Source organism: Branchiostoma floridae, chromosome 7, assembly GCF_000003815.2.
Source record: "Branchiostoma floridae strain S238N-H82 chromosome 7, Bfl_VNyyK, whole genome shotgun sequence".
Lineage (NCBI taxonomy): Eukaryota > Metazoa > Chordata > Leptocardii > Amphioxiformes > Branchiostomatidae > Branchiostoma > Branchiostoma floridae.
This window is the reverse complement of record NC_049985.1, coordinates 9,544,857-9,566,676: the sequence shown is the minus strand read 5'-3', so window position 1 is coordinate 9,566,676 and position 21,820 is coordinate 9,544,857. Positions and strand designations below refer to the sequence as shown.

Below are 21,820 nucleotides of genomic sequence, written 5' to 3'. Positions count from 1 at the left end.
TTATGCCGCAATAAAACAAAACGACTTGTAGAGCCAGCTAAAGGGGCTGGCTAGAGACTACCTGGAGACTAGTGTGTGTTCTTGGGGAAATACCTGTACTGAAAACAGTGTGGGCTTTTATTAAACAGTTATAAAACATAGCGAGAATCATGTTGGTAACGTTTTATCGGTACAACTTTGAACAAGGGGATTTTCTGGTCACACTCGCTACGAACATAGGAACAAAAGAAAGTAATGAATCAGTAATATGTGCTCTCTCCTGTTGGTAAAAGCTCCTTGCTTTGAAGAATGAAATGTTGACCAGAGAGCCGCGCAAAAGACGCCAACTGTTTTATTGAGTATTGTCATGTAATATAAAGGGCCAATGAGATACAACTGTAACTTTGTCATTCGGCATTTTGAAAACTGCACCCATGTACTATGAATGATCACTTTAGGCGTTAGTTACTTCAAGACATTGGTTTCCTCTCAGTGTGACATTAGCATTGTACAAGGCACCGTAAAACATTCACACTGGGTATTGACCATCCCCAGATTCCCCACCACGTGCTGTAATGGTATCGTCCAGATATGACCTTTGACCTGTTTGTGTGGTTAGTTATTATGTGGCTGCGCGACGTGGCCAGGGTGTTACCTGAGTCCGGCCAAGCTCTTACCTGTCCCAAGGACTCAACATTGTCTTCCTGACGCACCGGATACTGCCACGCAGGCACTGTGCACTCAGGAAACAGTTTAACATCGTTGTTGATGGAAAAAAGCTACGCACAGAAGAGCCGGATATCGAGAAAATGTCTGTCGGCGGTGGAGGCGGGGATGGGGAGGGCACCAGGCACCCCCTCAAGATCTTCGCCAACATCTTCATCTCCTTCATCGGAGCAGGAGTACTTGGTGTTCCTTATGCCTTCAAGGAGGTAACTTGATACGTTCCCCATGTCTCTTCAGGTTATAACATGTTAGGAATAACGTCATGACGCGTCACATGAGATGATCGTGGTGAAATATTTTAGTTGACAACCGACACACTTTTAACAAGTGTGCCATACGTAACGCACACACCGTGTAGTAGTACAGAGAAAACGTAGACGTCTTGCGTGAAACAGTATTTCACAAATGGTCTGGAGGTTCAAAATTCTGTTACAAGGCCGTAATGTAAACAAATGATTAACTGTCAAACTCCTGTCACCATTCCCAAAACACGTCACCAGACACCACCATAGTTGTTTTGGCTACTAACAGTAACAATGAGGTACCAAAATCAGTCTATTTTTATAGTGCAGTAGAAATTTTTTGGGGAAAAAAGGTGTTGTGGTGACAGTTTTGCAAATGTGCCTCCGACATTCTGCTGTCACTCATAGTATTTATTATTAGTTGCATTTACCTTCTTTCTGTAGAAGTCTGGGCTGTGCAACATGAAACATGTTATTGATCAGTGTAACATTACTAACAGACAACATGTGTTGTCTGTACTATAACTGTTAGACTTGTTCATTGAATAGAACTGCTTGCAGCCCAAGGCCATGGCCTGAATGGCATTTTTTTTCAGTCTTTATTCAATGGAACAAAAGTACATACACAAGACAAGCAATATAGCATAAGAGTATAGTAGAACAGCAAATAGGTACCGCTGGAGATACTGTCACATTCACAATCTGCCTCCCTTGACTGTAGTCACTCCAATTGACTACTCTTTATGTCCTTTTCGGTACAGATAACCAAAATAAGTCTTAGTGACTTTGCATCAAAACAATACTGAACACATGAAAGTCTAACGTTATTGAATGATACACAGCAAATTAGAGTGAAAGTGAAATAATGTTTTTTGTTGTTGTCATAGGCTGGAATAATCGAGGGGATGGTCATCATGTCTGCAGTTGGTGTCCTCAGGTACAACTTGTTTTTTGTTGATTTATCATTATGTGCTTTTGATGTGCACATCTAACATTATAAAAGCCAATGCAAAGTTTTAAGCTACATTGATTTCAGTTCATTGAAAGTCTTATTCTCAACTTAGTTATTTCGGATTACTAAAAGCAAGCCCCCAAATTAAAACATTTTGAGCGATTGAAATGTATCAATCTTTACTGCTACTATAATATTTGATTTTTTTGTTGACTCAATTGCATTTACCATATTTCATTGTTACACATATGTTGTTAAGATACTGACGATTGGTAACACCTCTCTTACAGTGTGAAAGCCATGCTGATGATCATAGACAGTAAATACAAAATCAACAGAGACAAGAGACCAAAGAGGACAGATGACAAGGAGTTTGCAGCAGACATTGAGATGGAGGTCCTGTTAGATGGGGATTCAGCACACGGTGAAAACAATGGGGATCTCAAGACAGGTGGAAAACAGCACAGACGACAGTCATCTTTTGTAAGTACAATGACACATGGTTTCAACAACAACTCAAGGGACTGAGAAAAAGGGTTAGGAAAGCCTAGGGAAAGTAACGTTGTGTTTTAGCTTATGGTCCTGAAAAAATTAGAGTGATAGAAAATTATCAAAAATCTTATGTCCCATGTCAATGATCTACCCCAAAAAGGCTAGGGTCATCAGGCTTTTGTAAGGATTATTTCTGTTTATCTAATTTTACTCACATTTATTTAACTGCTGTCCTGCAAAACAGAAACTTGCTAAACCAAATGCTAAATAATGCTAGATTATACAAAGTGTAATTTTGTTTTGACAGGACCACCATTTAGAAGAGCTGGACTATGGAGATGTTGGTAAGTACACTCAACTACTACTACTACACTGGTCTGCCATCAGGTAAGGGTGCTCCTCACATTGGGGTCAAATACTTTCTTGAATGTTGATCTACAAATATTTCTAGCTTAGAAGATTGCTGCTGGATATGTTAAGTGTTGCTGGCTATAAACCATGCTCTTATTGTGTGTATTACTGGATGTGTGTCTTTGTCTTGGAAAAAAATTAAGTCAAACCTGTACAAGTCACCATCCCTACCTACTAGTACTAAGGACCACAAGGCCAAAATGATCAATATGATGGTCCCTTATATAACTTTTCCATTAATATAAGCTCGGACAATTAAAGTAGGTCTTCTTAGGCAGTTTTGACCATATAAGAGGGATGGAAATAGAAAGACAAACAACTGACATGATTTCTCTTACTCTGTAGATAACTTGTCATAGCCCTGCTTGTCTAGTCAAATCTGACTGACTGTACTTTTCTTCTACTATTGTGATGAACCTTTTGACACACTGATCTGTACATGCATAATTTAGTATAATTGTGAGTTGAGTTGGTGACAGGACAATAATGTACAAGGATTGACTAGTAGCTTGGCCACAATGATGTCCATGTGACAGTGTAACGTTATCACAACATCGGATCAACAATGAATGATGAATTTGCCTGTGGGCATATGACAATGTTTATTTTTTGTACAAAATTGTGTTTGTTGTTATCAAATTTCAGGATACCATGCTATTGGACCAGTAGGAAGGCAGCTTGTGGAATGTTCCATTGTTGTGTCACAAACAGGTGAGGGGGTTACAAGACCTTGCCTTGAAATATTAAATTGGTAGCATTCATAGGTATTGAGCAAAGTAATGTATGTTTGTAACTCAAACGTATGGACATCGATATTGCTCAGCAATACTATTAATCTTGTATGTCACTTTTTTACTACAGTCAGACTTGCCATAGCAACCACCTGGCACATTTTTTACCTCCTTTTGACTCAAAAGATCTCATTCTGTTCCCCCCTATTTGAATGGACTAGCCGGAGCGTACCACCCCTCAGGCAAGGTTGACGGATAAACTATTTGTCCTGTTGTTGCCCTGCATCCTGACCTTCTGTACCATAACCTTGACTTAATGATAAAATCATCCTCCAATCTGCCGCAGTGAAATACTGTATCTGATTCACTCTGAAGCCTTGACATTGCAGTGAAGTATTATACCAGATGATGGAAATCCACTCTTACTTGTATCAAACAACAGACTTTTACTTCATTTGTATTCCATCTGCCTGATTCCCAATGATATCCCATCCAAACCCCAAAAGCCAGTTGTCTACATGTTTTGACCCCTATTCCTGCTATGGACCAGTTCACTCACTAAAGTGTTATTTGTTATCAGCTATGTACGGTGTGATCCAGGTGAAAGAAGGCTTAATTTGATCTATGATTGGATACTATGAATGTAATGCTGGTCCTTTCATTCATACTTATCACTGTCAATTTACACCATAAAAGTTGAACCCTTGGCCTCTGTAACCAGTCTTTTTGAAATCATGGTAGCATCTTACCTATCTTATGTATTCTGAGTGAGTGTAGGTGGTGAGTGAACCCACTAAGACTAAGTGATCTCCTTATTTTCCTTGTAGGCTTCTGCTGTTCTTATATCATATTCATCTCACAGAACCTTATGCACTATGTGGATAACTCCCACATGTAAGTATGCTTCATGTATGTACATATATCTGACATGTGAAAGTAGTGTGCATGATTCGCTATGCGGGTACAGCTTTGACTACTGAATGAGGGCATTGTATAATGTGAAAAGGATATGTACCCTCAGAGTTACAATAGAAATGATATCTCGAGTGTAGAACTGTAGTTTCACACCTTGTGGAAAGAGTTCTGTTGATGTTAACTTTAAGTTAAAGTGCTTCCTGCACCAGATGCTACATAGGGTGGCTTCCATCTCTGTATCAATTGACCTTGGGCCACACTGCTTAGTGCTATCACTACAGCAGGGGGCTAGTCTACTGGTAGTAAGTGTGTTCAACTACTATACTCTTTCCCAAATACTGAGTGCTAAGCAGAGAAAGCAATGTGTACCATTTTTAAAGTCTTTGGTATGGCTTGAGCAGGGATCGAAGTCAAAACCAAATACAAGGTGAACATTCAGGCCAGTGCACCAGTCATGTTGAAGAAATGCCTGCCCTAGTGAGGCTCTTCATTTTCCAAAAATCGAGTCAAACCCAACCTGTTTAGAAATAGTCAACAGTAGGATTCAAGTAGCCTCTTTTTACAATAATGTTTATCACTGTTTATTGTCACATTTATGTCCCCTATGTTTCCACCATGTACTTGCAATTAGCCCCCGGGCATAATATTGCAATAAACTTTCAATTATGTTCCGTAGGTACCAATGGTTGCTGATCCTGCTGCCACCACTCGCCATACTGACCATGCTGAGACAGCTCAGTAACCTGGCTATCTTCAGGTAGGGGGCATGACCTTCTGAAGACACAGCTTCGTGATTTCTTTAAAATAATGTCATTGAAGAAAAGTTCTTTTGGAAGAATATTGTGGAATAGTATCATTTCTCACCCCTTTTGTAAACAAACAAACAAACAAACAAACACACACAAACAGGTATTTAGTCAACAAACAGGAAAAAAGTTAAAACCAAAGCAAGTTGATTCAAGTAAAAACTTATGTATGAGATACTGCCCAACTTTACATATCTGGTGTCATTTTTTCTCAACATCATCCAAACTTATCTTGTCCACCTCTTTTTGACGATATTCAGTTGTTATCTTTTTTGACTGTCTGACACCCCATATTTGTTTCCACTCCAGTTTGTTTGCTGACTTTGCCAATGTCTTTGCATACGGTGTGGTCTTCTGGTTTGACTTTGAACATGTCAGCAAAGTCAGGTAAGTGATTGACACCTGTCAAGTGATCCGTTGTCATCACACAATTGTGTTTCTTTAACATGTAGGGGGTCACAGTTGTGGCACCCGTCATGTGTTGTTTTGTGAAATGATTTGGCAAATAGCGAATTTTTAGCTCCAGGCAGATCTAATCAGATAATGTTATGAAGAAATTGTACTATTGGACAACTAAAAGATCTGGACTCGCCAGAATGTATGACGGAATCTTTCAGTCCTGTACGGCTGTCTGACTGAATCACATTAGACAGAACGTTTTGTTGGAGATCATTGCATAAATTCTTTCCATCTAATAGACTTGGGTCAGATCAGGGTCTGAGCAATTAAATCTTGAGTCGGCACACAGCTGACTGTTCGTAATGTAATTCACTAACTCAGATGAACTTTCATGCTAATCAGGTTGTCTTCCATGTGCTGGTATGTTATACTACACAAACTAATAAATGGGAGGGAAACAACCCATAAACACAGGGCTCTAGCCAGCTCGAAATTTTTTTCCGTCAGCCAACTCCAGTTGTCGCGAAAACCGCGAAAACTAAGTTACAAAGACTGAAATGAAACCTTGAAAAACGGGTTTTTAATGAGATTATCGTATGCGAAAGGGCGCCGACACACATTGTCATTGTCATAACAATAGCAAGACAAACAGTATGTGGCTTTTACGGCCGTGGACAGCGTCCCCAAGCCACCTGTAGCTTCCACCAAGAATTTTTGTCCGTCAAGGTTGACGGATTGGTTTAAAAAATTTTCTGTCACATGCAACAAATTTCCGTCAATTGACGGAAAAACGGACGCTGGCTAATGCCCTGCCATAACATTATGTGTGTGAGAGTTGCTTTGAGCACATGACTCCTGGGCTATCAACTAACACTGGAATCACTAAATTGCACCATCTTTTGTTTCTTACCTGTAACCAATACAGCAGCATTATTGGGAAAGGAAAAATGATAAATTGGTTTAACTCACTGTTTGAATGAAAGAAATATATAAATCAAGCATCATATCAAGGTGCTAGAAAAATCCTGGCCAGTGGGAATTGAAAGAAAATTGAAAATAGACAATGCCAAGTGTGTAGTGCACTTGTTGTCCCTTTTGCTTTGTTTTATGTTGTTTTGCTTTTTGTTTTCTTCGCTTAATTTGCACATGTGTCAAGTTATTTGATGCTGCATATTACACTTATTCCTAAATTGACCAGTTGTTATAATTAATCAAATACTTCAATTGGTTCAGTCTATCAAGATGGAGAATTATCTCACTGTCAAATTGCAGCACCCAGTAACTTGTCAGGTCTCTTCCTACGTTTTTCTCTCCCGTGCTGCTTGTTTAGTATTCACGCTGCTGCACATTGTTTGGTAGGGTGGAGACTATCCATAGTGGAGATTACATCCAAGAACCAAAGTAGGTGGGAAAACACAGCAACAAAGAGATGCATTTCTCAGAAAACAGAATCAGAACGCCAATCCAGAATTCTCTTGCATGCCACCTGAGACAGAATAGAAGGGCTAGTACATTTTGAATATTGGAAATGGGTGTCTGGAAGGTTTTCACACTGTGTCTTAAGTTTAAGCACTAACCCTGGAACTAACTTAGTAACTATCTTTCTTATGCCATGTGTAACCAGCAAGTTCACATGCATGGATATTCCCTTCCATTACAAAAAGGCTATAATCCTGCTATGTTTCCTTCTCCTTCATTTTGAAAAGCTTTCCGGACAGTTTCACCCGCCAATTTTGAAATGGAATAGCCCAATGTCTACCAATAGACTAGAATCAGTAGAACCATACAATCATGATTTGCTATCTGCCAAATCACCTCATTGTGTTTGTTGATTTCATGTTATTGTAATACTGTATTGCATATCATCAATAGTGACTCTTCTTAAACCCAAATCTTTGCACCATTCAACAACAAAATGAATGTGATATTTATAAGGTTCTAGATACTGCAACAACAACTCCTATCATCTCCACCAATGGTCTGTCCCACTTGTTTAACAATGAGATGAAATTAGATGAAATGTACCATAACATACTGTTCAGTATGATATGGAAATAAACATCTCTGTAACTTGATATTTTTTCAGTGTCAGCCCTAAAATGTATGACTGGAATCGCCTAAGCTTCATGTTTGCGATAAGCATCTACTGTTATGAGGTGACAACGATACTCTTGGTCTGTGGGGACATCTAGTGGTTCATGAACTAACAGCACTTCCTTATTTTTCTTGCTTAAAGATGAGATGACACAGGCATATCAACAAGTTCTTAAACAACATGGTATTTGTAAAGTTCAGTGAAGGTTCACTTTGATTTAATATTTGTCATTCTTCAAGTTGTTCTTGCAAGGTCCTAATTGCAAACTGAAGGAACTTTTGTTATTTTGTTGTTTTGTTTTGAACCCTACCCCTACCCTACCCTACCACGTTTTTCTCCTGGACAATTTATGAATCTATGAAATTTAATTATGAATGCCAAATTCAGCTGGACCGTACATTGTAGGTAGATGACCTACATGTACCATAGATATACCTGTGCTGTGTCACTTTATCTTTGTACAGGGAATTAAGGTCAACACTGAAAAGGTCTTGGTGACTGGCTACAACTTGAATTGACTTGGCCTATTAAAGTTATTTTGAACCTGTAGGTTTTTTTTAATGAAGTTTGCATCCAACTTCATAGCAGGTTGAAATCTTGGATTTAGATCACTCCAGATAAAAGTGAAGGGTGTCCTGTTCACTCCATCCCAGTGATCCAAGTCAATTTGAACTATAGCCAACCACTTCAGACATAGATGGCAGCTTTGCTGTGACTACCATGGTCTGGTAATGCCAGACTGACCAGTAGTGGCAGCAGGGTAGTGTAGGGATGGTGGTGGTAACGGTGGTGTGTGGTGGTTTCAGGCTTCATCCGAAGCTGATGACTTTGGATGGTGTACCCATGTTCTTTGGCATGGCCATCTACTGTTATGAGGTGAGTACGTAATTATATGTAATGTAACCTCATATATGTAGCTGTTCTATCCGCAAATTTTAAGGCATTTTCATTAGAAGTAACATTAAAGCTTTTACGTTTTAGTCAGTATTTAAACTTTCTCAGGAAAACTAAAATGTCACTTTTTTGTGCTAAACTTTTCAAACTTAAATGCTTGCTTTTCTTCCTTCTGTCACTAGGGGGCAGGCATGATCCTTGCACTGGAAGCATCAGCAGCAAAAGACAGCAAACCGTTATTCAGAAAGTGAGCCTACAGAAACTGCATAAGTATAACTTCAAATTTTGAAATTCTTTGTAACACACATTCACATATACTCGAACAATGAAATAACTGATGGCTGCCATTTCCCCTGATTTTCCAGAATATTTATCTTCACCATGTTTGTTGTCACCACCCTGTACCTGGTGTTTGGGGTCTGTGGATACCTGGTAAGACACTTGTTCTCCTCTATGTTGCATGCGTTATGTGTAATGGGTACTTAACGTACTATCACTGAAGAGTTGCATTGTTTTAGTTTTAAGATTTGATTGAGCTTATGATTAATGCTAGTAATAACTCTGAGTAGTATTTGCCGTAGGGAAAGTGTCTATTTACTTGGTATGTCCCGATGTTTCGTTATGTACTCTGTAACAAGGTGTGACAAACTCACCATTTCTCCATTCTCAGTCTTTTGGACCAGAAACCAACAGTATCATCACACTGAATCTGCCGCCAGGTGAACATTTTACATACAATTACATGTAGTTCAGTTGGAGAAAGTGGCATTCAATTTGACTTTTATGGTTAATCGTTCTATATATGTTATGATATGTAAGATCATATCCCAATACTGTTTAACATCACATAACCTAATGAAAACTCACTGCTGTAATATATCTTACAGGAGATATTTTTGTTTTTCCCACAGGTGTATTCCCTCTGTTGGTAAAAGGCTGCCTTTGCTTCTCTCTATTCTTCACATACCCAGGTAAGCCATTTTGTAATAGCAACTCTTTGTTTTAATGCACATTGATTTTACTCGTAACAATAGCAAAACATTGAGATCCAAAGGAAATAGTTATATTACGATTTACAAGCAAGCAAGCACCTATCCATCACATATTCAAATGCAAAAGAAACTTTGCTGAATTAAAAGTGGAGATAACCATCATTGCCTATGAACACATTCTACTTGTATTTTTCCTTGATGTATGAGTGTTTTTGGTGTTTCTGTAGTGATGATGTTCCCTGTGGTCCAGATTCTGGAGAAGAAATGGTTCAGGGACCCACTGAAACAAACCTTCCTTGGGGTAGGTAATAACTGCTTCTTCTTTTTCACTTAGTATGTATTTAACCTGTGCATGTGGTATGAATACGTAGCTAGAGAATTAATGCTGTTATTTTTAATTTTCTTCAAAATGAAAGTTCATCTCTGAAGGCAACAGGCCATAGGGAGAGTGAAGTTGGGGGGGTATGATTGGCTAGGACTGATTGAAAACTTGTTGCTAAGATGTTTACGGAAATAGCGTGAAAATCTCTGCTTTGTCAAACTTATTCGAAAAATTTGGAAGACATGTCAAATTCCTGTTGTGTCTTCAACTTTGGGTATGTTTCAGAACACCCTGCGTGCATGCCTGGTGCTGACCACAGGGATGGTGGTGCTGCTCATCCCCAGTTTCTCCACCATCATGTCCCTCCTGGGCTCCACCTGCTGTGCCTTACTGGCTTTCATCCTGCCAGGACTCTTCCATATGAGAATACACAGGGAGTAAGTCTCAAGCTAGCCTGTGTTCACCCTCCCATACAGAGCTGACTCTCACAGCAATGTCTCACAATATCAACCCTGCCCTTTCAGACTCAGAAAATGGTATTAGGGACGTGGCCACTAACCAACTGTCAGCCAATCAGGTTGATATTGCAAGGCATTGTTGGGAGAGTCAAACCTGTGTTAAGGGTTGTCTGTGCTACACAAGATCCTACTGTCCAAGGTTCAGGTCTGACCAGTGGGATGGTTGCTAGATGTGAGATTCAGTTAGTCTGAAGCCAGTTCATCCAAATGTGACTTTATTTATGGATAGTGACCCCTCCTGATCCCAAACCAAATACAGAGTGGATATGGAAACCATGTTTTGCAACAGAATACATAATAAGGACTTGGGTTCCCTTTTACAACATATTACAACACATTCTATCATCTTGCTGTCCTATTATGCAGGAGTACTTCACCAATGTGATGAGACAAAAATGAACCTTTGTTCTTGTTTTCCCCAGGTCTATAAGCAAGTGCCATTATGCCCTGGATGTCTTCTTCATTGTATTAGGAGTTGTAGGGTAAGTGCATATTTTGTAGAACTGCCAATTTGCTAAAATTATTCCCAATATCCCCTTTGTTACCCCCAATCTATTACAGTAGAATGCTCATAAGCTACCTTTTCAATGAGCATATTCAGTACAAAGCCAGGAGACCTTTGTAGCCACTGAAGTAGGTTAGTGAGAGATACAGGTAACTGTGCTAGGAGATGAAAGTTCAGGGGTCTAGCCAGCGTCCGTTTTTCCGTCAATTGACGGAAATTTGCTGCGTCTGACGGAAAATTTTTAAAACCAATCCGTCAACCTTGACGGACAAAAATCCTTGGTGAAAGTTACAGGCGGCTTGGGGACGCCGTCCACAGCCGTAAAAGCCACACACTGTTTGTTTTGCTATTGTTATGATTGTTGACAATGTGTGTCGGAGCCCTTTCGCATACGATAATCTCATTAAAACCCGTTTTTCAAGGTCTCAGTTCAGTCCTTCTAATTAATTTTCGCGGTTTTCGCGACGATTGTAATTGGATGACGGAAAAAAAATTCGAGCTGGCTAAAGCCCTGTGAAAGTTGGTTTATCGAAGGCTTGTGGCCCTATTTGGGACGAAAACACTTGAAAGGAGAGGGTTCCATAATTTTGCTGTCCTTGGAAAGAAGTTGATGCTATAGAAGGACATTGAAACTTGTATCTGTAATGAGAACTACAGGAGAACCTACTGGATCAATATCAATGTCAGTAATGATGGTGCACATGTGTGATACGGAATCAGGACGACTCGGACCATTACCAAGTCGGCCCATTGGAAATCTGGTCAACTTGGACCATGCCCATGGACAAGTCGGACCATCCCCATGGACAATATTTAAACAAAATGTAGCAAAGTACTCAACATGTATATATTAAGCGACGAACTCGCCGGCGGGCCTAGTCACGTCACGTCGGCCGGCTGTGTCCGGCACAAGTTGTACATAAGCTTAAAGATACATTTATACTTAGATATACCTGGTCTTTGTGAAATGTTCTGCTTACTGAGATGATTTCCCTCAACAAACTGTTCATATACTGGTGTATGTAGTCTGGACAAAATAAAACACAACGTTTGTTTCCGCTCATTTGCTTTTTACCTTACGAACAATGGTGGATTTTTCTACCATAGACAAGTTCCCAGCAGCATGCACTGGGCCTCTGACCGACAACTTCTAGCTGTTAACGTTTTTGACGTCCCAAACCGCCGGCGCTAAGGCAATCAACGTGATTTTGAATAGACTTATAGAGACGGCGGCTTTTTGTCAGACAACTTCTAGCTGTGACTTTGACGTCCCAAATCGCTGGCGATGGTCCGAGTTGTCCCGGCAGATGGGCCGAGTTGACTGGGCCGAGTTGGTAATGGTCCGAGTCATCCGACATTCGTGTGATACCATGATGATATACACTGTGATTAAGAGCCATAAAATGCATTTTCAGGGCTCCTGTTTCTTAACCCTCAAACCACCGTATGGGGTCAAAACTGACCCCAGGCGTATATCGATGTGTGCCATCATGGCATTTCTGGTCGAAAACAAATTTCCTCCCATTAGTTTGTTTGTATATATGTCCTATAACTTCTTATACATTTTTAACGAGATTGGCTCATTATTGATTAAGTTATCTTAGAAAGTTTATGTATGGTCCAGTGGGGTCAAAACTGACCCCAGCATTTTTTTAAACAAACTTTTGCGACCCACACCTGAACTACTTATCGTAGGATCACCAAACTTTCAGAGAATGATGTACATGTAAGCTAAAATTATTGTAACAGCTTTTGTGCCAATATCATGTTATATGACTACATTATGACGTCATTTAGGTAATCTCGGCCGCCATCTTGGATTTTGCCTGATGACGTCATTAAATTAGCATAAATTTCATAAGATGTGATAAACAACTGATATCTGCTAAGAAAACCTTAAAACTTAAATGTTTGATACAAAATAAGAAAACTTAATAATAATAATAATTAGCAATAACTATGTCTGTCAGAATTTCGTTGCCATGGCAACATGAAAAATGATGAACATACTTTGTTCACTGAAAATGTTTGCTTTCAACATTTTCTAAAATGTTACCAAGTTTGGTGGCCCTAGCATGAGCCATTCAGGCGCTATACGGCATTGAATTTGGCATCAAAAACCTCCTTCCCGGTCTGAATAGCATTGGTGTAAAATGTGGTCCTCATGATCTTTTGCATAAATTATGATAATGAGCTAGAAATATTCTCACCTATTCATGTCAGACTGTTCCACATAGATTAATGAAACTAAACATATATACAAATCACAAAAAGAGTCACACAAAAAACTGTATTTGTACAAAATGTTTTGGGGTCAGTTTTGACCCCATACGGTAATCTACGTCACAAAAAAGCTACGATGGTTTGAGGGTTAAAGTCCTAAGAATGTTCATATCCATCCCACAGGTCAGTTGTAGGTACCATGGATGCCTTACAGAGGATGCTGCCCAAGTCATCAGCAACAGATGGAGGAATGGATGTCGTGACAACAAGAACATTCCATTCACTCAACCAAACACTGAATGGGACCATTTGATTAACTGTATCCAAAATATTGTAGTGTTGTTGCACAAATGTCCATTCTATAATCAGTACATATATTGTATTTACATAAATACCAATTAGGTTTTACCTGGTGGGTAAATTTGCAGGTTTTCTTTATAGTTCTATTCATCTGAACTAGAATTTGAAATTTTAAGTTAGAGTTCTGTTGTTTCAATTCTTTAATATTTTTCTCAAATACCTCTTGATGCAATAGATATATATACAGGACATATTTAAGACTTAATTTAGTACATTCCGATTATATTTTGTCCCTCTTAATGACAGTCATACCATACCAACAGTGTTTCAATATTCAAATTTCAAGATTGTAGTCTAAGTGGAAAAAGATTCAACTACAGCACACTGTGTGGTAGTCTCCAAGCAGACCCTACGGTGCCTTAGAAATAGTATCAAAGCTGGCCAGGGACTTAGTATAGCGGTGCCCGTTTGACTCCCTTAGCCGGCTATCTCCCTTTGGCCGGCTATTCTCCTTTGCCAGCTTTGATACTATCTCTAAGGCACCGTTGGGTCTGCTTGGAGACTAACTGTGTGGCAGCTTTTAATCAGAGACAAATCACTTTGCCAGTAAACCAAAGTTTGTGCCTTACCTACATGCAGGAGTCTGTTGTGGCAAACTTGTTAATGGAAGATAAATCAAACTCGAATTGATTTTGAAGCTGTTCTCAGATGGAAGATCAGATATTTTGCAGAAGTTTTAAGGTCATATTTGACGCATGCTTTGATGTATGTTGTCATAATCTTCTGGTAATGTAATCTACTTAAATGGTTTTGTTTGTGGTGTAGCAGAGCTTTTGCTATGACAAGCAGAGCATTGATGATATCACTTGTCCCTCCTTTTTACATGTGCAATTTATTGCATATTGAGCACATGGGTTATTTTTGTGTGTGCAATTTCGTGCTAAGGTGCCTGGTGGAAATAGTATAATTTGCAGGGTATGTTCCTTAGTATGTATACTGTATGTCAGCAGTACTGCAGCAAAGATTATTGAATTATTTAAACATAATTAGATTATAAAAGCAGCTGTTGCTATTGTCTAAAACTATCATGTAACTGAAATTCCAGTTTCAAGACAACAGATTGACACTGCGGTTGTAGATAACTTAGCTAACATTTAAAAAATGTGTACTTAAGCCACATGAACCTGATATCATGGTTGTCAAGCCCTTGTCACCTAGAGTCAGAGCAGAGTGCAAGACATTTCTTGAGATTTGCTACACTTGCTCACTTGTCATGACAGCTGTTACACCTTTCAGTTTGTGGTAGCTTTAAGGTCACAGAGATGTCTTCATTTACCAGGTGTGCAACCGGAAGGTGTGCAAGCAATGCATGTTAAAAAAATCAATGTCTACAATCAACTTACATCATTGTAAATGTTATCCATGAAATCAACTTTGTGTTGCATTGGTGAAGAAATACTGAGGAATGTGTACTGAATGTGTGACTGAACCTGGACCAGCAAATGAAGACCTCAGGCTGAACATATCTACACGTCTGGCTAGACTGGACACAATTGTCAGAAACTTGACTAGATGTTTTCTGTGAAAACAATTAACCTGTACCACAAAGATAGACTATCAATGGCTGTATTAAGTATAATCACCCTTCAGCGAAACACACCAGCTTCACTGGAACCAATACTTTGTGACTTAACCAAAGTGTGCCTTGTCACTTGCATCTATTTAGGCAAAAGACTGACTTGTAACGGAATCAATTAATACCTGTTCTCAGGAAAACATTATTTTGATGAGTACAGAATGAGACGTCAGGTCATGTAAATATATGGTATACTTTTGGTGCAATCAGTGTATTGAAATATTTCGATTATATGGCTGAAGGGGTAAAATTTTAGAATGCATTTATTTTTGTAGGTTATGTATGCTATTCCTACTTAAATGGTCAAAAGCCATTGTAGTAGCTACTGCATCATGTCACTAAAAAAAGTTGAAATATATTCTTAGTGACCATTGTAACATAATGTTTCAACATCAGCAAAGCACATGCCATGTATCAGACTCAACAAGACCCTGTTATACAAATGTATATGCATGGGGATCATCTGGTGGAACACTTGCAGAATAATAAAACACCTCAAACCAGCTGTTTTGTTGTTAGTTTCATCTTGAATGAAGAGCACACACCCCTGATTTCTATTCATACTTTTATTCTCAATGTTAGAATTGCATATAACATTATCTCAATTTAAAACATTAACTTTCAGCAGGAAGATTATGCTATGGCATATTAATATCCTGATCATTGTATCTAAATAACTTGCTATAATTTCAACTAGAGGCATGCATTCGTTGGCACTTGCAGCAGCTTAGGAACGTCGTTCCACAAGAATTTTCTCTTGTACTTCTTGACTATGTAAACTTCCAACAATTCACAGAGATAGTTGTGTGTAATCTGACTTTCATACAAGGAGTAAAAGGAAAAGCTTTTCCCTCAGTCCTCGTATTTGTTATATTCTTCTTGATACCCCCCAGCGTAGGTGGCACCCAGGTTGAGGTCAGACAGGGGGTTGGAGACGTCTTCTTCCTCATCCTCTTCTTCTGACTCATCATCATCATCATCTGTGGAAAGAAACAAATCATCAACATGCTCATTTCATTTGAACTGTATAAAGCTGCCACAACAGCAACATTCACACAGAAGTATGATGAAATTCAATACTTGAGACAAGAGTCACAAGACTTATTATGTAAGCAAGATGAAATTGTCTGAGATTGATCCTCACCATCATCATCATCTGCATTGCCGTAGCTGTATCCACCGTACCCCCCATAGGAGGCGTAACCCCAGCCTCCTGAAGCCTCGTCATCTTCTGTCTGCCTCCCGTAGTCATAATTCCTCGCTGTACAACAGAACGAAAACACTCATCATTCTACATCAATTACTATTACAAAATGTACTTCCAACCTGCAATAGTTTAATCACAGAGCCATGTAACCTACAACATAATGCAAACTTTTAAAAAGAGCATAAGCAACCACTTACTTGAGACGCTGAGATCCTTGGTTTCCTTGGTTTCGTGTCCACACTTTGGACAGGTGACAGGCTGGCCCTTGGTGATCTTAGCACCCTTCCTCTTCACATGGTCATCACAGTAGGCAGTCTATAGGAAACAGGGGATTCATCAATTACAAAGAATTTCAACAGCCCATGAAATGGATGATATCTGTATAAAACATACAAAAACGGCAGGGTAATAACTTGTTTATGTTATGAAGGACTGATGGACATACCTTACATCTCATGCAGGAGTACTGGCCATGTCTGTTACAGGACACACCTGAATGAAAGTGTGGGGTTGGAATAAGGTTGATATACTTAAAACATACATGTACAAAAACATCTGTTCCATTAAATTTACCAAACAATATTATTATTAGGACTGAATATCCCGTGTAAAGGAGAATGCATCATGACTGAAGGATCGTTGTTCTCTGTAGTAGAGAACTTAAGACCCTGTCACATTCCTCCTAAGTTCTTAGTATGATTGCAAACTGAGGGCATCCCTGGAATAGTTGTGCCTGTATTGTAAAATATTCAGCTGTCGCCTTACAGAAAAGGCTGCCTAAGATCCTTGTCTGCAATTGGTTATGGTTACAGCCTGTAGTAAAAGTTTATCGCATCAAAACTATACAACGGCCAATAACAAATGTGACTATGCTGTAAACGACTAGAGCACACATGCTATGACGTGGTCACAAAGGGTTTTGTTTTTCTCTTGTCATCCCTTACCATGTATACAACCCGTATGCAGTTAATGTGTCAGAAGTTTTGGCATGATGTTGGATAAAAGTTTTGACGTACATTTAAAGTTCTCTGCCTCCAAGATTTGACAGCTAGCCTGGTGTTCAAACTGGTCATCCTCACACAGGAAGTTGTCACAATAGGCACACTTGAAAAACCTGCCACCTGTAATCAGACGTGGATGTTTGTTTGTAATCAGACATTGATGTTTGTTTGTAATCAGACATTAATGTAGTCCTTATATCACAACAATAGCATCCTAGATAAGGGCTTTCAATTGGCCTTATATATTAGCTAGTGTTTATCAACCATTTTCAATGTTCTTGCCAAGAACTAAAACTCAACACATATCAGAATCACATAAGTTACTAAGGTTGCTTGTGAGAATGTGACTGTTGTGAGTTGTGACAATATAATCAACACACATAAGGTAAAGGTATTTTGAATGACCATGTTCTCATATTCCTGATAGCTTGACTCCTACCTGAATCCCAGATCCCTCTCTCACACTCCAGGCACAAGGCATCCTGCAGTGGACACTCACAGGCATGTGTGGACAGGCACTTCCTACCATGGCACACCCAGGCCTCACAGTAGTCACAGATTGCACCCTGGAATATGATAGAAATGTCATATTCAACAACTCATGCATGTGTTTATAAATTTCTTTCCCCTAAAACTATCATAGAGTGGAGCTCATAGACTTCAAGTACAATAGATGCATCTTAATCTTGTACTTGTAAAATCAAAAGAACACTACTTCCTGGTCCTAGTTTGTAGTCTGTAGTTTGTACTCACCACCATCCCCATCCCTGTGGTATACTGGCCTGGATGTTTGATTACACAGTCCCCGGACTTCATCATACATTTGGTTTTTGCTTGGAAAAAATACAAATACTCCATTAAATGCAACATACCGGTAACTAATGGACATCTAATGAAATGATACGGTAGATAAAAAGGGGCTTCAATAGATGTAAGATGTCAGAATTGTGCCCTTGGAAAAGGAACTTTCCACACATTTCCTCACTTCCCTCTGGTGAACATTACTAATTTTACTTCCTAACTTTGACTAGTGACATGCCTTACCTTGAGCATGTTTCAGAACCCATTATCGAGGAGTGGGTGGTTCATCTCAACCTTACTCTAGTTAGTCTTATTGTCGCACCTGGGGCCATTTCTGTTGTATTGAGGTCACTGGAGCAGTAAAAATCTGCCAGTACAAATGCTTTTGGTTAACCATGCCAATGTCCATTGCTAACTCCTCACAATTCAGCCCTTGGCTGAGAAGAGAGAGTAGTCATTACCCAATATTGGCCAATAACAATAACAAATATTAATAGAAGGTGTCCTACTTACCACAGCTTGCACAAACAGGCAGTTTTTGAACAGACGAACAGAAATAACAGAACGCTCTTGTTTTCTGTCTCCTGTTGAAAAGAAACACATCACCATCAATATCATGCAGTACCAGACTATTCAACAACCAAAATGTTATAGGCACCTTGACAGTTTGGCCCCTAGCCAGTCAGGACAGTTTGGCCCCAGGCCTGGGACAACTCTCGTTAAGTTATGGCTCAGCCTTAACCTTAACCATACCGCTCTGCCAGAGCGGTTATGGTTATGGTTAACTTAAGGTTGAGGTCAGGATTAGAATTAAGCATCCTCTTGATGGTGAAATGCCCATTAAGTAAATGATTAACTGTCCTAGGCATGGTGCTGAATCAGACTGATCAGCTATACTAGAGGTGAAAAATTAAGTCAAGGGGCCCAAACATCATTGATTGAGTCAAATTTCATAAATTGCAGTGGGTTGTATAAGTGCTGTGGATATGTAAATAGCTCACCTTCTACATTTGTCACATTCCTGAAATAAGAAGAAAATGCAATATGAAACATTTCTTCCTGACGTGTAACATTAAACGCTATGACCTATAATGTTATGTTCTATGATTCTATCTAAAACATTTACTTCAATAATGGCTCCATTAACCGGTATTACCCTGCCAAAAAGGCATGATGCTAGTTAAACAACAGAACTTACCATAACAAAGTTACAGGGATGATCCACAATGCTGACATTGTCCTTGGCCTGTCTGATCTCCTTTTGTCTCATCTTCTGCTTCTCCGCCTTCTTCCGGGCTCCTGTCTTCTTCTTTGGCATCTTTAAAACTGTTTCTTTGTTGTTCTTTTAAATTACTGAAATCGTAAACAGTGAACTAGGGTGAGTAGAAATGACATGCATGTATAATTTTGCGATTTATGACATATGGCTGATTTAAAGCAGCTGGTCCCACGTCACAATCTAAGAATGTGGGGTGGGAGGGGGAAGTTAGGTGACATGTGGGATATGATGGGGCATCAATGAAATGACTCGCCATGTGCCGCGGCCTCAGAGGTACAGATGCTTCAGCTGACGGTCAGAAGTGCACTATACATGTCTTATTTACAATGCTACACTGTTAGATCTTGACACAGCTACGTAGATCTTGAGAAATACCTGAAAAACTGACAACCCGGCGACTCGCGGATTCCGGATCAGACTCGGACGGCCATGATGGATCGCGGTGGTTGCTGGGATAGGCGCATGCGCACCGTTAGTCTGTGACGAGCCGTGAAACTTGGAGGTGTCTTTTTCCGAGTTCCACAAGTTTGTCCTGCCGAAAACCGCGCTTTTCACCGAGTTTTCACGCTGATACAGCCGGAATCCAGGACTTAGCCCAAGATGGGGCTCCTTCCGTTGGAATTTAGCGAGTGTTACACAGACAGCCCGTATTTTCGGGACAACATCCACACACACGAGGCCGAACTGGAGCGGACCTCTCAGGCCATCAAGCAGCTCATCAAGGAGTCCAAGACCCTTCTTCAAGCAGCCAGAAGTAAGTACTGTTACAATATTTCTCATTCACAGATGCCACGTTACGTACTTCTAGACACTGTCTACTTGTTTTCCTCCCGCACCAGACCAAGGAGTCAAGGACTTCACCGATCTTGTGACAGGACTTCGGAAACTTTGCTTCCTGTCATGAGGGGACGAAGGCGGTCTACTTTCAATTCCCCTGCCGCAAAAATGTCTCCACGTAAAAAATCCTGTCCTTATCACCCCAGATATGTTTCTAACGCAAACTTGGCGCGTCATGACCATAAAAAGTGTCGGCAGTTTGTGACCGATGACTGCAGAAATCCCGTGTCGTGATATAATGCAGGAAATCAGCTGTACAGGATCACCAACTCAGGAGGCGTGCCGAAGTTTGGGATGTCCGACTGGGGAGGGTGGAACAAATTATATCAAATTCCCCTTGACCGATTGTCAAGTACCGTATTTGAAAGAGTTTAAATCGGTCATGACCAACAGTCTATTAGCTCTCTGTGTGTTGATGTCGAGCTTTTGAAGTAGAATTTATATCAACAAAATTCCGTGACAATCCTGATCGGCAAGAACGCACAAACATACCGTTTTTCTGGCAAGATACAATACTGAGGTGGCTAGGGACTGAAGGAATTTCGCTGCAAAGAAAGGGGCGCGGTTGCTTACAATATCGTGGGGCTTTATAGACCGATTGTTTTGATGATGATTGCATTGGCATTTGTTTCCTGTATGTTTTGTTAGGATTTAAACCCCTGAGGGGGTTCAACTATTGAGAGTGAAATAATCATTCCCTAGGGTGCACTAAGGAATGACCCTTCTTATTGAAAATGCCATTACACTGACCGTTCCCACCAAATGAATTTGTGAATTTGCCCGAAATGATTTGAACTGCAGAGGAAACTGATGATCAAATGACTCAGCTGGATGCCCAATCCAAACAAATTTTTGAAATCACAATTCATAGATAACATGTCTTGGCTTACTTCCTGTTCATGGCATGACCCCACCCACACAGTCTCTGTAAATTGTGTGATAATTGACTAATGGTTTGAAGGAAAGTTGGATAAGCTAATTAATAATTATAACGTTATCAAAAACGTTTATCACAGTGGCAATTTGCTTTTTGGCTACCATGTAAAATGCATCATACAACAAATATTTTTGCCAGGTTTCTCACTGATTATGATATTGATATGATACATACTATGATACATGCACAAGTAATTGCTATTAGTATACTATACTACATTTGAATTTCAGTATTTTCCCAGAAATTATCAGGAAGTAGCAGCAGTGGTAGACAATATACAAGTCTTTCACAAAATGTAATATCACTGTTGAACAAATGGAATAGAAAGGAACATGACATTAAACAAGATCAGATAGAACTTGTCCCAATGTGGGATGGGTCAGTAGGCTCAGTACTATTTGTTACAGCAGCTTGTTTTTTTCCTTGCTCAGTAGAGAGGTGAGGAACAGGGAATTCTCTTATCCTACATAGGATCCCACTAGGGTGGCTGTTGACTCACTGGCTATCCAAATTAGTCATGTTGTGTGTACATGGATGCCTTTGTTTGAAGAATGGCTGCCAGGAATGTGTAAAGCACCAGTGGTCGCCGCTAACAAATGCCAAATTTCAGCAGATCTGAA

The 21,820-nt window shown here is 39.7% G+C and overlaps 3 protein-coding genes across 32 annotated transcripts in view; 2 read left to right on the top strand and 1 right to left on the bottom strand.

Annotated features, from left to right (window-relative positions):
• The first annotated feature begins 420 nt into the window (after positions 1-420).
• On the top strand, positions 421-13,893 carry LOC118419054 (amino acid transporter AVT3C-like). Of its 3 annotated transcripts, XM_035825318.1 has the most exons (18): positions 421-911; positions 1,835-1,884; positions 2,190-2,382; positions 2,699-2,735; positions 3,448-3,513; positions 4,361-4,427; positions 5,125-5,205; positions 5,564-5,641; positions 7,013-7,054; positions 8,555-8,624; positions 8,825-8,889; positions 9,008-9,074; positions 9,313-9,361; positions 9,554-9,613; positions 9,862-9,935; positions 10,242-10,393; positions 10,897-10,956; positions 13,386-13,893. In XM_035825318.1, exons 1-18 carry the CDS (start codon positions 789-791, stop codon positions 13,513-13,515), a joined length of 1,464 nt encoding a protein of 487 aa, XP_035681211.1. In that variant the 5' UTR covers positions 421-788; the 3' UTR covers positions 13,516-13,893. The 3 variants fall into 3 exon arrangements, with proteins under 3 accessions (XP_035681211.1, XP_035681213.1, XP_035681212.1); XM_035825320.1 differs by lacking the exons at positions 7,013-7,054; positions 8,555-8,624 and adding an exon at positions 7,740-7,809 and having other exon boundaries at positions 422-911; XM_035825319.1 differs by lacking the exon at positions 7,013-7,054 and having other exon boundaries at positions 469-911.
• Positions 13,894-15,747: 1,854 nt separating this feature from the next.
• LOC118419055 (zinc finger protein 330-like) lies at positions 15,748-19,943 on the bottom strand. 2 transcript variants are annotated; one of them, XM_035825321.1, is made up of 11 exons: positions 19,802-19,943; positions 19,346-19,500; positions 19,149-19,168; positions 18,661-18,731; positions 18,100-18,179; positions 17,786-17,912; positions 17,362-17,466; positions 16,791-16,837; positions 16,543-16,660; positions 16,283-16,399; positions 15,748-16,118 (listed from the first exon to the last, which is right to left on the bottom strand). In XM_035825321.1, the coding sequence occupies exons 2-11, from the start codon at positions 19,463-19,465 to the stop codon at positions 15,991-15,993; spliced, it is 933 nt and encodes a 310-aa protein (XP_035681214.1). In that variant the 5' UTR covers positions 19,466-19,500; positions 19,802-19,943; the 3' UTR covers positions 15,748-15,990. The 2 variants fall into 2 exon arrangements, with proteins under 2 accessions (XP_035681214.1, XP_035681215.1); XM_035825322.1 differs by having other exon boundaries at positions 15,748-16,115.
• A 9-nt stretch (positions 19,944-19,952) lies between these two features.
• Positions 19,953-21,820, top strand: part of LOC118419051 (rho GTPase-activating protein 26-like) — a 49,947-nt gene continuing 48,079 nt past the window's right edge. For 26 of the 27 annotated variants that reach the window (XM_035825307.1, XM_035825317.1, XM_035825312.1 and 23 more), the window contains exon 1: positions 19,982-20,180. In XM_035825307.1, the coding sequence (XP_035681200.1) occupies positions 20,027-20,180 (154 nt within the window). In that variant the 5' untranslated portion in view covers positions 19,982-20,026. Of the gene's footprint in view, positions 20,181-21,820 lie in introns of all 27 variants that reach the window. The other variant, XM_035825289.1, reaches the window with a different exon arrangement.